General features: G+C 47.4%; 1 protein-coding gene across 1 annotated transcript; it reads right to left on the minus strand.

Annotated features, from left to right (window-relative positions):
* Window positions 1-833: 833 nt before the first annotated feature.
* Window positions 834-14426, minus strand: LOC120924707 (E3 ubiquitin/ISG15 ligase TRIM25-like). The gene is made up of 2 exons (XM_040335721.1): window positions 14270-14426; window positions 834-5031 (listed from the first exon to the last, which is right to left on the minus strand). The coding sequence occupies exon 2, from the start codon at window positions 5027-5029 to the stop codon at window positions 3260-3262; it is 1770 nt and encodes a 589-aa protein (XP_040191655.1). The 5' UTR covers window positions 5030-5031; window positions 14270-14426; the 3' UTR covers window positions 834-3259.
* Window positions 14427-14835: the final 409 nt, after the last annotated feature.

Here is a 14835-nt window from a genome sequence, read left to right on the forward strand (position 1 = left end):
AAAAGCACCCTAGTGGAAAAAGGAAAGAGGCGCCTCTGCACCTCTCCTACCTGTGCTTAGCCGGGAACCTGGACGCCTGCATCCACCATTGCTGCCAACGACTCTGTCTCCTCCATCATGAGCGCCGCAGCAGCTGCCTGTGTGCTCTTTAAATGAAGATCCTCCGTCGTCCCTCGCTACAGGAGCGTAAGGAAGTCCCAGCCAGATGACCCGCCCCTTTCTCCTGCGTTTCAGCAGCCAGAACCACGTGCTGCTATGCCCCGCTGGAAGTCTCCGCCCGCAGGAAATGAGGTCACCCATCTGGGACTCGGTGTCAACATACCGAGACCTGGCATGGATGCTCTGTCTGAGCACACCCGCGGCCCCCCAGGACGGACGACTACCAGCGGACCCTTACTCCTGTAAACCAGAGAAAGAACAGGCACCAGAGCAACCCCCCTCTCGTGCAGGGGGGGTGCTGGGTTGATCTGAAGAACAAGCACTGAAGGTACTGCCACCGACCTCAACCTCTGAGAAAGCGCAGTCCTTTGGGTTCCCCAGCAGTGCCTCCACCATGGTGGAGGAAACACTAAAACTGCCGGCATGGTGGAAGCAGATAAATTTCAAGGGGTGTTGACCCGCAGTGTTTCCAGTGAAGAGGTGGAGCTACACTCTCTCCAAGGTGCTGTTCTGAAAGGCGAAGGGAGAAATATAATTTGTGCAGTAACACTAACAATAGAAAGCCTTGTTTGTAATGGAGAAAAAAAAAAAAGTTCTCCATGTTACATCGGTATTACAACTAATGCCCAAGTCATTGTGGAATGAGATAAGAAAATAACGACCTTGGATCACGGTGAAGGTTTTAAACGTTTATTTAGAAGAGAAGATTTACAAAGTAAAAGTTAAAATTAGAAAGTAGAGAGATGAAGGTGTGCGGAGATCCTTAGACATGGCCGGGGCTTTTTTGCAGCCGGGGGGACGACTCTAAAAGCACTGAATGTATGCATTGGCAAGGGGTAATGGAATATGCTGAAGGGTCTGATGATGCCAGTTGCTGGGGAATCTATTATTGCTGGGGGGTATTAGGTTGTTAGTAGGTCAATTGTTGCTGGGAGAGATCTACTGTTTAGGGAGGGATCTATTGTTGCTGGCTACTGGAGGGTCTATTGTTGCTAGCTACTGGAGGGTCTATTATTGCTAGCTACTGGAGGGTCTATTGTTGTAGCTACTGAAGAGTCTATTGTTGCTGGTTCATTAGTCCTGGGGCAGGTCTGTTTTTGTTGGGCAGTATTTTGTTGCAAGCAGTATATTGTTGCTGGGGGAATCTGTTATTTTTTTGGGGTGTCTATTATTGTGGGGGGGGGTCTTTTTTTGCTTGGGGGGCTATCGTAGTTGGCTGCAGGGGATCCATTTTACTCATTTTCTTATTATAATGACCAAATTCCTTAAAGATTACTTATGAAAAAAAGAAGAGGTGGTACTGGGAGGTGGGTATGGGGTAGAAACAAAGGATGGTGATTGTGTTGTGTGTGTGGTGGGTGGAGACAAGTAGTGACTTGGGAGAGGGGCGTTTCTGCACCTATTGGCCATGGCAGGAGGATCAAGGATCTGACCTCTTCATCAGACAGGAAGATTTTACCCTCCAATCCTGAACAGTTGTCACGGAGGACCGTTCCAAACATCAACATTTTACATAATAAATCATTCACCTAAGAATTTCTACAACAGCACATCATTCATTACAAGAGACATTCATTTCTGTTATCTCTGAACATCTTATCAGTTTGGCCGACCTCCAGACTCTCAAATCCCTCATTGTAGAATGAGGAGACCAACTGTCTCTATGTTCCACAACAAGACCTTCCAAGGATCCGGAGATCAACAATTTGTTCTAATAACATCTTTCTGTAAAGTCATTCTAGACAGAGAATCTGATATTATACAAGGGTCCCAACATTAGCAAATAAGCACTTAGTCATGTAATTTCATCATTATTTAGTAGTTGGTAGTATATCATAATTATTTCTCTTTATTAGATGAATAGGGCCATAGGAGGAAATAAGGTCTGAAAAAACGAATCAGAATAATTGATTATGAAAATAGTTTTCAACTATTTTTAATATTAATAAATGGTCGACTGATTAGTTGGCATGCATACGAATGCATTAATTGTTTGCATATTAGATGTATGTACAGACAAATCCTACTGTACTAGTTTTTGGATGGAGTTGGGGATGCATAAAACCCCTGTCAGGTTTTTACTTTATTAGAAAGATTTCAACTCACTTCCTGTCCTGGTGACAAGGTTTCATCAGACAGGATGTCATACCTTCAGCAAGGGTTTATGTGCTTTTGTTTAATTGTTGAATATGCTAATAGATGAAAAGTAAATTGTAATATTGCCATCTAGTGGCTCCCAGTAGCCACCTTCCTCCTTCATCCATGCACCGTCTCCAGAGAACTCCACACCTATTCAGCTGCAATTCTAATGTCAGCCTAATGGAAACATCGCCGGTATTTTCATATCCCTTTCCCTAGTTAGACTAGTGTGTTAGGACTGTAGATTTGTATATTGTGTATACTCATTGTATGTTATTTCTTTTATTTTTACTCTAACTTCCCTGCAATAAAAGTTGAAAAAAAGAACCTTGCGCCTGCCTCAATGAGTTGTTAAGGGAGTATAGTTGGCGGTTTGTCTAATTATACCTCAGCCACATATAATGAGGGCAGAACACAGGAAATGAAGGAAACCCCACAAAGGATACAGACAAAATAAAAACCTGACAGAGGTTCCAGCCTTCCCTCAATTAAAGAAAATAAAAGCATTTTTATGTCTGTCTGTTGGAGAGTTCACCTCACTTCCTGCCTAGTAAAACATTGTCACCAGGACAGGAAGTGAAGGGAAATGCCTCTATAGGAGCCCTGGATAGCAGTACAAAACAGGGGGCTAATCCTTCCCCAGTCCATCCAAACCTTCAAAAAAGTATGGCTACAGATGCACTATAAAAGGTGCAGGCTACAGGGCTATCATCCTGAACCTGGCTCTGCTTCCTAGTGTGTCACTGACCCAGAACAAGCATGCAGCCAGTGAAGTCTGAACAATCTGACCTCCCGCATGCTTTTTCCTGGTCAGTAACACACTTCACTGAAGTGAGGTTTAGGATGAAGATGATGGCCCCCAGAACCTGCAGCTTTATAAATAAATCGTGTCGTGTTGTTTTAACTGTTAACTCCTATTGGCTGAGTATTACACCATTCAGATTCTCCACCTTATGATATCTCACCTCTGATTCCCCCCAGATATCTTTATACAACCATTACATATCCATACCCCAGCATGGAGGGGCTCAGTGAAGGTGGTGGTAAAGGTGTGGAGATGTCGGATCGGGTCACAAAGATCATAAAAGGAGATGCGCCCAGCCTCATAATCCAGATCTATCCTGACTCTCTTACTGGAGATACTGCTGGATAATTGGATCTCCTTACTGTCATGTGTCACTGAGCACTGTTTACCCCCCCATTTCTCCAGACCCCATGACTTCTTATTAAATGCAATCACCGACTGCTCTCCTCTCCTGTCTATACTGGGGTAACACATCCCGACTCTATAGTTATATGCCCACCCGACATTCACTTCCCAGTAATGTCTCCCTGAGGAGAAACTCTGACTGCTCATCACCTGAGAACACCGAAATCTCTCTGGCGTTTCTGGACGATTCTGATGTGATGATGACCAGGATGCAGTTTTCCTGTCATCTGATATATGGAGATAATTACTAGCTGTGCTCACATCCAGTAATATGTCTGTAAACCCCAACACCCCCGATGTTTGCTGTGCAGCCCCAATATTTGGTCCTCCGGCCTGGCTATGTGGTATGGTGGGGGAGGGTTGGGGTGGCTTAGATGGCTGTATGGTGGGGGAGGCTTTGAGGCGTTTCCTGGATGGTTCAGCATTGGTGAGACCTTCGCCCTTTCTAGTAGAATGTGGAGAGAAATGTGTGCCTGTACATTTCTGTACCCCAGACATGATATCAGATAACCCTGTGTGTAATGTGTGTGAGATCCCCGCCACATCCAGATCCCCTCCATCATGGAGGAGTTTATCACATCTCTCTCTGTCCTCATCATCTCCATCCTCAGTATTACACAAGTCACCTGTGTCTGATTCTTGTAGGACAGTTAGTGGATCCGTCATGTTACACAGCTTCTCAATGTCCCCCATCTTCCTGGACAGCTCCTCCTCCTTTTTTTCCAGCTGTTGGATCATATCAGACAGTGGTAGAGATATCCGCTCTGCCTGCCCGGAGATCTCCCTCAGGACTCTCTTCTCCAGGTCTTCCAGACGTCTCCTGAGGTCTCTGAACAGGACAGTGACTCTCTCTGTTTCATCATCTGCTTTTCCTTGTACTTTCCTCCTGTGTTCCTGTAGACTTTGGACTCTTTTCTCCATCTCATCTCTCTCTGTCATCAGTTTCTGCAGAACATTCCTCAGTTTATTCTTCTTCATCTCAGAGGCCTCATCCAGAGTCTCCACCTGGTGTCCCCGATGTTCTCCATCCAGCCTGCAGGACACACAGATACAGTAGGAGTCCTCAGTGCAGTAATACTTTAGTAGTTCCTTATGGACGGAGCATTTCCTGTTCTCCAGGGAAGTGGTGAGGTCACATAAGACGTGTTCTGGTGACTTGCTGTGGACTCTCAGGTGATTGTCACACAGAGAAGCTTCACACATCAGACAGAATATCACAGCAGGTACAGGAGTGTGAAAACAGTAAGTACAGAAGACCCCGGACTCCTCCTGATCTGGATGGGTGGACTGGAAATTCTCTGCTATGTTACGTAGTGTTATGTTCCTCTGAAGGACGGGACGTTTCCTGAATGTTTGTCTACCGTCAGGACAGGAATAACCTCCAGACCCCTCCTGTGTATCCAACATACGACCAATACAGTCCCGGCAGAAGTTGTGTCCACATTTCAGGGTCACAGGATCGTTATATATGTTCAGACAGACGGAACACTCCAGCTCCTTCCTTAGATCAGCAGACTTCATCGCTGAAAGCAGAAGAGAGAAGTGAAAGTAACCAATGCGACCAATTCTGTACACTCCTACACAGGGAGGGGCTGAGACTGAGACCCGTAGTCATATGAATCCTTATAGAGAGGAACACAGATAATACATTGGAGGATTCCTGACAATTATCTCCCTATCTGGGGAAAATAAAGGATATTTAATAATCTGTGTAAACACAGGGCCTGATTTACTAACGGTAAATATACTGTGCACTGCAAGTACAGTGGCTCCAGAACTTAGTAAATGAGGTAAAACTTCACTTTGCAAATGTAGCGCCCTGGGAACAGCCCTGTGGGAGTGGTCTCCCCGCTGGGCAAGGATACTTAAGAAGCAGACGCCATTTTCTCAGGGGTCTTTGCCTCGGGGACCTCCTGGCTCCAGGTATACAAGGTCCATTTTCAGCCCGGGGACCACGTTGGCCCGAGGCTGCATTTCCGCCAGGTAGGCCAGTTGTCTTGACTGGGGCCTGCACTTTGAAGGTGATCCTGTGCTGCCTGTCCTGCGGGAGGAAGCCACTCAATGGAGGAAACCAGGGGAGGACCTGTCCTGGGGAGGACCAAGTGGAAGGCTGGTATCTCGGGAGAGGCCTGGTAACTTTATTGGAGGATGCACCGTATTCTATGATGCCTTACAGTGTTGCCGGGTCGGCTTAAAGGCTCTAAACTGTACGACTGGAAATCCAGGGTACTAAATCCTGTGGCAGAGGATTCTGGAACAGTTTATTTCTACTTTCAAAGAAAGGTCTGTGGCAGAGAGTGTATTCTTATTTTTTTTTGTCCGTGCCTTACCCCGGCTGCTAGGCCAATGAGAGGGGCCTATCCGGGTGAGCAATACCCACTCTGAGGAAAGTGGGGAGTGTGACTTTTGAAACTTAGAAGTTCCCCAGTGACCTGCATCGTGTGCCTGAGAGAAAAGGGATTTACAAATTGTGTGGACATTGAAGTTTCTTAGACTCATCTCATCCCCTAGACAACAAAGAGCAAGGTAAAGTGCAAGGCCCAAATTTAAACCAGCAGCTCCTACGGGGGTAGTGCTACACAAAGAACATTCAATCACATGCAAGGAAAATAAAAAACAGCATTCTTGTTTGTAACGGGAGTCCCTTTTGGGCATAGGATGGCTGAGAAATGATAATTCATGTTTTGCAGGATATCTTGAAATACTGCAAGTTGTTGGAGTCTGACTCCGACGGGTCAGTGGAGGGTTTTCATTCAGTGTGGGGACACATGCTTTTGAGGTGTTGATTGAGTCTGCTCCTAGACATTCCATTGTGTGATGCTAATACTGGTTTGTGTGTGAAATGTACTTGTCAACTGTAGCAATTAGGTCATGTTAATTATGTCAGACCGGAGACAGAACGTCTGACATAGGAATGTGTATTATGCAGGTGAATCACTTATTGTCGGAGTCAGGACGTCTGGGGGATAATTAACTCCTCTGAATGTCATTATCTAAAAGAATGTGATTGAAGCCCCATTGTGTGATGTGTGGGTGGAGTGTGTCTTTGTTCCTTTGATTACTGTAAAATGTTTGTACTGTATATAAGAAAGCTAAGGTACCATTAAAGCAGTCATACATTTTGGAACCAGTAACAGAGCTCTGTCTCGTTATTTCTGGGGAAAATCCAATGGGTCCTGTCTGCTGGATTGTGGAGTGTCGCATAAGCTGTCGTGGTTGATAGAAGGAAAACCGTAAACGGTGTTGACCGTTATAGTGGTGGCAGCAGTGGGCAGCGCAGCACAGGCTTAAAGGACAGCTACTAGGACTTACTGGAGAACCGTGGCAGACCGGCCAGCAACCGTAAGAAGATGGACGTGATCACAGAACTTGTCCAGATGGATGGAGCTGAAAGACCCAACTTAACGGAAAGGCCCAGCGTAACAGAGCTGTGTGGGTCCTTATTCTGGGGAATTCTTATGGATCGTGTCTGCTGGATGGTTGGAGTGTCGGATAAGCTGTCTTGGGTTGGTGGAATGGAAGATCGTGAATGGTGTTAACCCCTGACCGTTACATTGTTTGTACATGATTTGCTGATAAAAACCAGCAGAGCTTCCCCTCAGATCTAGAGCAAATGCACTTAAAGTGCAGAGTATGTTCACCTTTAGTAAATCAACCTCAAATGTCAGGAATATTTATCCCTCCTTTGTATTATTACTTGAATATTTTAAACTTACCCAGAATAGAATATTTCTAACTTACCCAGAGGAAATGGATTTATCTGAAGGAATACAAGAGATTAGTGGGTGGCACAGACATGATTTGGGTGTTGTGGGTCAGAAGTCATAAAACGTCCCTTCCGGCTCTGAGAAGCTGTATTGCAATACGGGGAGCAGATCCCATCCAGCCCCCCCCCCCCTCCTCCTAAACTCTTATGTGTTATGGCAGTGAGGGGGTCATTTACACCAGACAAAATTTGTTTAACTCTAGGAGCCAGATAAAAAAGTTAGAAGCCAGTTTTTTTTTTTTAGTATTAGGGTACTTTCACACTGGGGCGTCGCAGGCATTGGCCACGACGCTCCGCAAAGAGCCACGGCCGCGCTGCCCCATTGAAATAATGGGCAGGGGTGCTTTAGGATCGGTGTATTCGCCGCTCCTACAGGGCTTTAAAGATGCGTCTGGCAGGACTTTTTTTTACCCTCCTGCCAGCGCACTGCTCCAGTGTGAAAGCCTTCGGGCCTTTCACACTGGAGAAGACAGCAGCGGCTGTTTCAGGGCGCTTTGCAGGCGCTATTTTTAGTGCAGTAGCGCCTGCAAAGAACCCCAGTGTGAAAGCAGCCTTACTCTACAATGAGCCCGCTCAGGGGATCTGTCAGATTCAACGTCTGCATCATATATTGCCCTTGTTAAGAAGGTTGCACATAGGGGCGGGGGGGCGACACATTTCAGGTATTTCTCCTGTATTGGACAATTTATGCAGAGGGCTGCGTGCCACGCTCTCATTGCGCACAGCAGGGCTCATATTGCATTGACAGTTGTTGTGGAAATTTAAAGATGTATTTATTATGTATGGTCATAGTGTCACCCATGGTTGGTTCTCCCTCAGCCCGCTCTAGAAAGCTGACTGGGGCAGACAGACTGGTGGAGATACACTTCCTGATTTGGAGAAGGGTGTTTGTGGAGGGGGGGTGTCGGCCGGCGAAAGGGCCCCTGTGTGATGCAGATATTCGCCTTCCGGGTGCGTCCGCTCTGCAAGAGCATTGTCAATTTAGCTGGTGTGCGCTCCTGTCATCTCTCAGTACCTGATCAACACTGTTTTGTGATGTGAGCCTACACCTGCAGATAAGCTCCTCTCATCGGGAACTGTATCCTATTGTTGTTATTATATTGCTGTATTGTTATTGATTATTACTGTATCGTATCGTGTGGTTATATTGCTGTATTGTGGTGTTGTATTATATTGAATCCCTGTTGGACGGGGGTTATCTGTGCTGCCAAATCAATATATGGGCATTCGTTGTATCGAGCCCACATGCTGTGACATCACTTCCCATTGGGGATGTCACATGCTGTGTCATCACTTCCTATGGTCACATGCTGTGATCTCCTCCAATCAGATGTGGTCTGTGAAGTCTATTGTGTTAATAAAACAGCCTGTGAGGGCGTTGGCAAACCAGTGATGACTGGGAGCTAGAAGGAATGAGAACATTTGGTGAGGTCTCTTGACTGAATGAATGGCAGGGAACACATGGTGAGTGAATTTATTTAGCTTAAAGATGGCTTATTTCATTAGGACGGAGTATGTGCTTTTTAGCACAGGGCAAGATGGCGGTGTGCTCTGCATACAGTCAATTTTGCCACCACACAGTATCCACTTCAATGCTGCACACGGAAAATTAAATATGCAATAAAAAGGACTACTGGGCTCAGCAAGCCTACTATGGGAAAATATAGAATATGATAAAGCAATAAGAAAAAAAAAAAAAACACAACTTGCAAGACTCATCTACACAATGGCATGAGCCGGATACATGCACAGAGCAGCCAGCAGGTGTGTGTGTGGAGCTGTGATAGAAGATCTAGAAGCAAACGGTCACAGTCCACTCTGTGTGTATATAGAAGGAGCTGTCAGGTCTCACTGCAGGGGACAGCTCTCATGTACAGCAGGTAATATACACAGCCCATCTCCACTACTAGCCTGTGGCAGCACCTCACATTCTGAGAACACCTCAGCTATACAGTGTACACTGTGAGGTCTGTGCCGGTGACTTGTCGGCATGGTTCCCCTATCGAGATTGTTCCTGTAAGGACTGCGCAGGCGCAATCCTTGCCGACGGAAATCTCCGAACCTCGGCCGGCATCCAAGCTCATTCCTTAACATCCCCGTGGATTGGAGGATGTTAAAAAAAGAGCCAGGAGGCCGAGCGAGCGTAGCGAGCCGTCTGAGCGAAGCGAGGACGTGATGCCGACAGGCCACTTTCCTCAAATTCCACGGCCTCGCCTAAAACATCCTGCCCACAGTGCGCCGCAATCTTTTCCCAGGATCGCAGCAAACAGGATTTTTTAGGCGAGGCCGCAGCTTCGGCCTAGTCCGCGGAGCGCCGGTCCTATGTAAGAAAAAATAATAATCTAAAAATATATATATATTCCGCAGTCCTGATGACCTCCTTGCACTCCTCCCAGCTGCTGGCCCGGCTCTCCAGCATTTCAATGAACTGCTTCCGGCTCAGCACCTCTTCCACCTAGAGGAGCAGGGCGGGAAACCACCGACACCGGAGCCCCCATGTCCCTGAGCCCAGTTGCCGCCTCCCTCAGCCGGGCCTGCTCCAGTAATACCCTGGGTAAGAGCAACAGCAGCAGGGATGATAAGCCGTCAGGGATCCCCAGTTGGACTGCACTCTAGCCGCTTGCTTCTCCAGCCATGTCAGTGGCTGTCGCGCTGCTCCCTTACTGCTCCATCCTCGCTGACGCCGCTAATCGTTTCCAAAATGATGACAGTGACGGGCCATACTCTGTGTCTGGAAGGCCTACGAGGCCTGGGCCATGTCCACCTTCCCAGCCAAGACCCCACAGCCCACGCGCCAGGACACTATTTCTAGTCGCCCGGAATTTGTCGAGCCCTTATTTACATTCTGTATGTACCAACACAACAGTAGATCAGAGCAGTGGAGTCTCTATGGGGTGGCTTCTGGGGCTATAGCCCCGAATCTGGGGCCCATCTCACTGCCCGCCCTGCATCATCGTTGTTCTGCTCTCACTGTGCAGCTGGGGGCAGCAGAGAGATTACTGTACATTATCTCTCACTGCCCGCCCTCTCTCTGGGGACCCTGATGTAAAGGGGTGCTCACAGGGGACCCTGAAGTAAGGGGGGGGCTCTATGGGGACCCTGATGTAATGATAGATATATATATATATATATATATATATATATATATATATATATATATATATATATATATATACTAGGGTTGTCACGATAACGATACTAGCATTTGGCACAAATGCTCCCGATGATTGATCCAATACCTGGGAGAGGCGGGCGGAGTTAGAGGCTGCGCGCAACCATAAGTCAGTGGGCAGAGAGGGTGGGCGGAGTCAGAGGGCAGAGCAGAGAGTGAGTCCTCAGCACTGGAACTAGGTAAGCTGGCAGGGGTGCAGGGCGCAGCCGCATTTTCCATCATGATCGGTGACCAGAGCCATCACATTCAGTCATCATCAGCGGTTGACCATATCGACGCCCATCTTGGTACACCCTGCACTCGGCCACAGCAAGCCAGCAGCGGACATCTTGTTACACCCAGCCCATATAGTTCGAGCTGGGTGTAACAAGATGTCCGCTGCTGCCTACTGCGGCCAAGTGCAAGGCGTTATCAGTGGTGTACTCCAAGGTTCAGTCTTATCAGTGGTTGTGACAGAGCCCACTGTCACTGTGTTTTTGAGGGGGCAGGGGGCTGGCCTCCTACCCACAGACTATGGCCAAGCAGAGAACGGGAGATTTGGAGGGCTATTTGCCATCTCCCAAAACCAGGAGAAGACGCCACCTCCAGACATTTGTGTCTGCAGTCACCAGTTCATCAGAACCGAGGTGAACGCAGTATCAATGGCCAAGCTTGTGGAGCCGTTTCCGACTACATAAACCTATTGGCCCGGCTGGGCTAAATATATACTTTTGTTCCACAATGTACTTTTAGCCGATAAAGGCAAATACAAGATGGCGGTATGCCCAAAGCGTGGGGCTACGAGACTTGGGGACAAATGGCATTGGGATAATGTAATGATGTCTCTATGCCAGTTGAATCCCATCTCCCCATCTTGTTATTGTGTTTAAATTATGTTGGGTCATGGCACGTAGACAAAAGGTGTGGAAACACATCCCAGATGTGTAAGGAGGGGCTGCCTGCTTATCATAATCCATGTGCGTGTTTCAACTGTAGTTTCTATTGGAATAGACAAGTGTCAAGTTCCCATCGGTTCTGCCATGTCCCCTACCCCCTCTATGACAAGGCTAAGGGTGTGTCCCTAAATAGGTTTAAAGGTGTATGTTTGTACGTAACAGTTTAACCCTCAACACCTGTGTGGTTTGCCTTGTGATTGGGGGGGTTATGGCGAGTCTGCCGGCTGCGGGTGCAATTAGAGAACAGGAGACAGGTCTGGCGGAGAGTGCCCAGCTGGGGTATCTGAGATCCGTCACAGTGGTGTACCCCAAGGGTCAGTGTTATCAGTGGTGTACCACAGGGTTTGACAAATTTGCTTGGAATCTAGGAGCTAGCTAAAAAAGTTAGGCGCCAGAAAACGCGCCCCGTCCCGCCGAGCTCAGGCGCAGAAGCGAACCCATACGTGAGCAGCGCCCGCATATAAAAAAGCCGTGTTCAAACCACACATGTGAGCCATCGCCGCGATTGGTAGAGCGAGCGCAATAATTCTAGCTCTAGACCTCCTCTAACTCAAAACAAGCAACCTGTAGAATTTTTTAAACTACGCTTTTGGAGATCTTAAAGGGTAAAAGTTTGTCGGCATTCCACGAGCGGACGCAATTTTGAAGCGTGACATGTTGGGTATCAATTTACTCGGCGTAAAATAATCTTTCACAATTTAAAAAAAAATTGGGCTAACTTTACTGTGGTCTTATTTTTTTGATTTAAAAAAAGTGTATTTTTTCTCAAAAAAGTGCGCTTGTGAGACCGCTGCGCAACTACGGTGTGACAGAAAGTATTGCAAAGACCACCATTTTATTCTCGAGGGCAGTGGTCATCAACCCTGCCCTACAGGGCCCACTAACAGGCCAAGTTTGCAAGATAACTGAAATACATCACAGGTGATATCATTTGCTGCTCAGTGATTGCAGTATTCTAGACTGCATCTCCCCAAGGTAATACATAAAACCTGGCCTGTTAGTGGGCCCTGTAGGGCAGGGTTGATGACCACTGCTCTAGGGTGTTTATATATGTATATATGTATATATATATATATATATATATATATATATATATATATATATATATATATATATATATATATATATATATATATATATATAAAATATAAATAAATGTTTGGTGGCTCTAATTAGAGGGAAGGAGATGGCAGTGAAAACACTGGGGAATACCATTAGCATTGCTGGTTTATTTGTCATGCCAACAGCAACCATAAGATGGCGCCAGATCACAGAAGGCAGCATAGGCCTGCAGAAGGCCGCAAAGCCACGGCCTCAATTTCCGGCTGGCGCGGGAGGTGGGGGCGCACGGAGACACAAGATAACCCATCCCGTGTCTTCGTGCGCCCTCAACTCCAACGCCGTGTGATCGCATTGGGCCGCGCAGGCCGGCAAATGAGGCTGCAGCTTTGCGCCCTTTTTCAGGCCTGTGCTTCCTTCTGTGATCTGGCGCCATCAATTAGCGACCTTGTGCCATCCCCAGGTCGCTAATTCTAGTCGCAATTGGGACCGGGCACACAGATTTTGTCGAACCCTGGTGTACCACAAGGGTCAGTGTTATTAGTGGTATACCCCAAGGTTCATCATTGGGACTCTTAGGGCCCTTTCACACTGGTGCGTTTTTGCCGCGTTTTTGCAGTAAAAATAGCGCTATTAAAACGCTCCCCATGCCCCTCTCCATTGAAATTAATAAAAAATGCGGTAAAATCGTGGCAAAAACAGTGTTTTACCGCGATTTTAACGCTCCGTTTTTACAGCAGTTATTAATTCATTTCAATGGAGGGGGCATGGGGAGCGTTTTATGAGCATTTTAATAGCGCTATTTTTACCGCGAAAATGCGGCAAAAACGCACCAGTGTGAAAAAAATCCACACCAGACCCTTATCCGAGCACGTTAACCTGGCCGGCCGCAGAAAAGAGGGGGGGGGGGACAGAGTGCAGCCCCCCCCCCCCCCTCTCCTGAACCGCACCAGGCCACATGCCCTCAACATGGGGAGGATGTCCCCATGTTGATGGGGACAAGGGCCTCATCCCCACAACCCTTGCCCGGTGGTTGTGGGGGTCTGCGGGCGGGAGGCTTATCAGAATCTGGAAGACCCATTTAACAAAGGGGACCCCCAGATCCTGCCCCCCCCTATGTGAATTGGTGATGGGGTACACTGTACCTCTACCATTTCACGAAGGAAGTGTAAATAGTTTTAAAAAAAAAACAGACACCATAGAAAAAATTCCTTTAATAATAAAAAAATAAAAATAAATCCAGCGGTGGTAATCCACTGTGGATGCGGCTTCCTGCTCCAACGTGGTCTTCTATCCAGCGACGGATGATCTCTCCAGCGACGGGTGATCAGCGGTCCGGTCCAGCGATGAGAAGATCCATCCGTCCAGAGCGCAGCAGGCGAGCTCCACTCTCCGCTGGACACAGCCCAGCGGAATGACGCACTGGAGCTGTGACATTTCTTATATAGGGGAAGCGGCCACCCGTCACGTGACCCCGCACCCTCTGACGCACCCTCGTACAACACTGGGAAAGCCCGGTCTATCTTTGCAGATAGAGAAAGGAGCTGTGCGTTAGTGGGCGTCCCGACTCTCCTGCTCCCCCCCCCTCAAGAGGCTTTCTCCACACCAGGGAGAAAGCCTCGCATTACTGTGTGGAGTTACAGACAGAAGAACAGGAAGTGAGGATTTCTCAGAAGAAATAAGGACATTTAAAAGCAAAATGGAAGGATGAGGTAAGTGAAGGAGGACGGCACTAAGGTAAAGGAAGAGATTTAGGAAAATAATTGTACCTTTACAACCTCTTTAATCACCATTGAAAATCTGTGGAATTGTCACAACCCACAACCTACCTGTACCAACCGCAGGGGTCCTGGCACTCGCAGCATGTCAGTCCTTGGCACTCTCGTTGGTGTTCTGTGTAGCTCCCATCTGAGTATGTTGAGGCCTTTAGCACATGTCTGAGGTGAGCACTGAAGTGCTTCCTGTAATGGACAGCAATTGCATCACTTCCACCACCACACCCTCCTGAGGTCACTTCCTGTTTATTATAGCGATTCAAGCTGAAAGAGAGCTCTCTGTTGTTTTAGAGCTGTCCATAGTGTGTACCTGTTGTTTGCTGTGTGATATTGCTACCTGAGCCTTGCAACGTTTATTGACTCTGATGCTTTGCTGCCTGCCCTGACCTTATGCTACGTTTGACTTTGATTTTTGAACCTTCCCTTTTTGTGCCACGTGTAGCACTCTCTATTTAGGTCAATGGCGGCTGGTGATTACATTTTTTGGGGGGGGGGGGGCGCAAACAAACTGAAAAATTCAACAAAAAAAAACATCAATTGCAGCCTCACTGTGCCCGTCAAACGCAGCCACTGTGCCATCAAACGCAGCCACTGTGCCCGTCAAACGCAGCCACTGTGCC

The sequence above is a fragment of the Rana temporaria genome, chromosome 1 (genome assembly GCF_905171775.1).
Source record: "Rana temporaria chromosome 1, aRanTem1.1, whole genome shotgun sequence".
Lineage (NCBI taxonomy): Eukaryota > Metazoa > Chordata > Amphibia > Anura > Ranidae > Rana > Rana temporaria.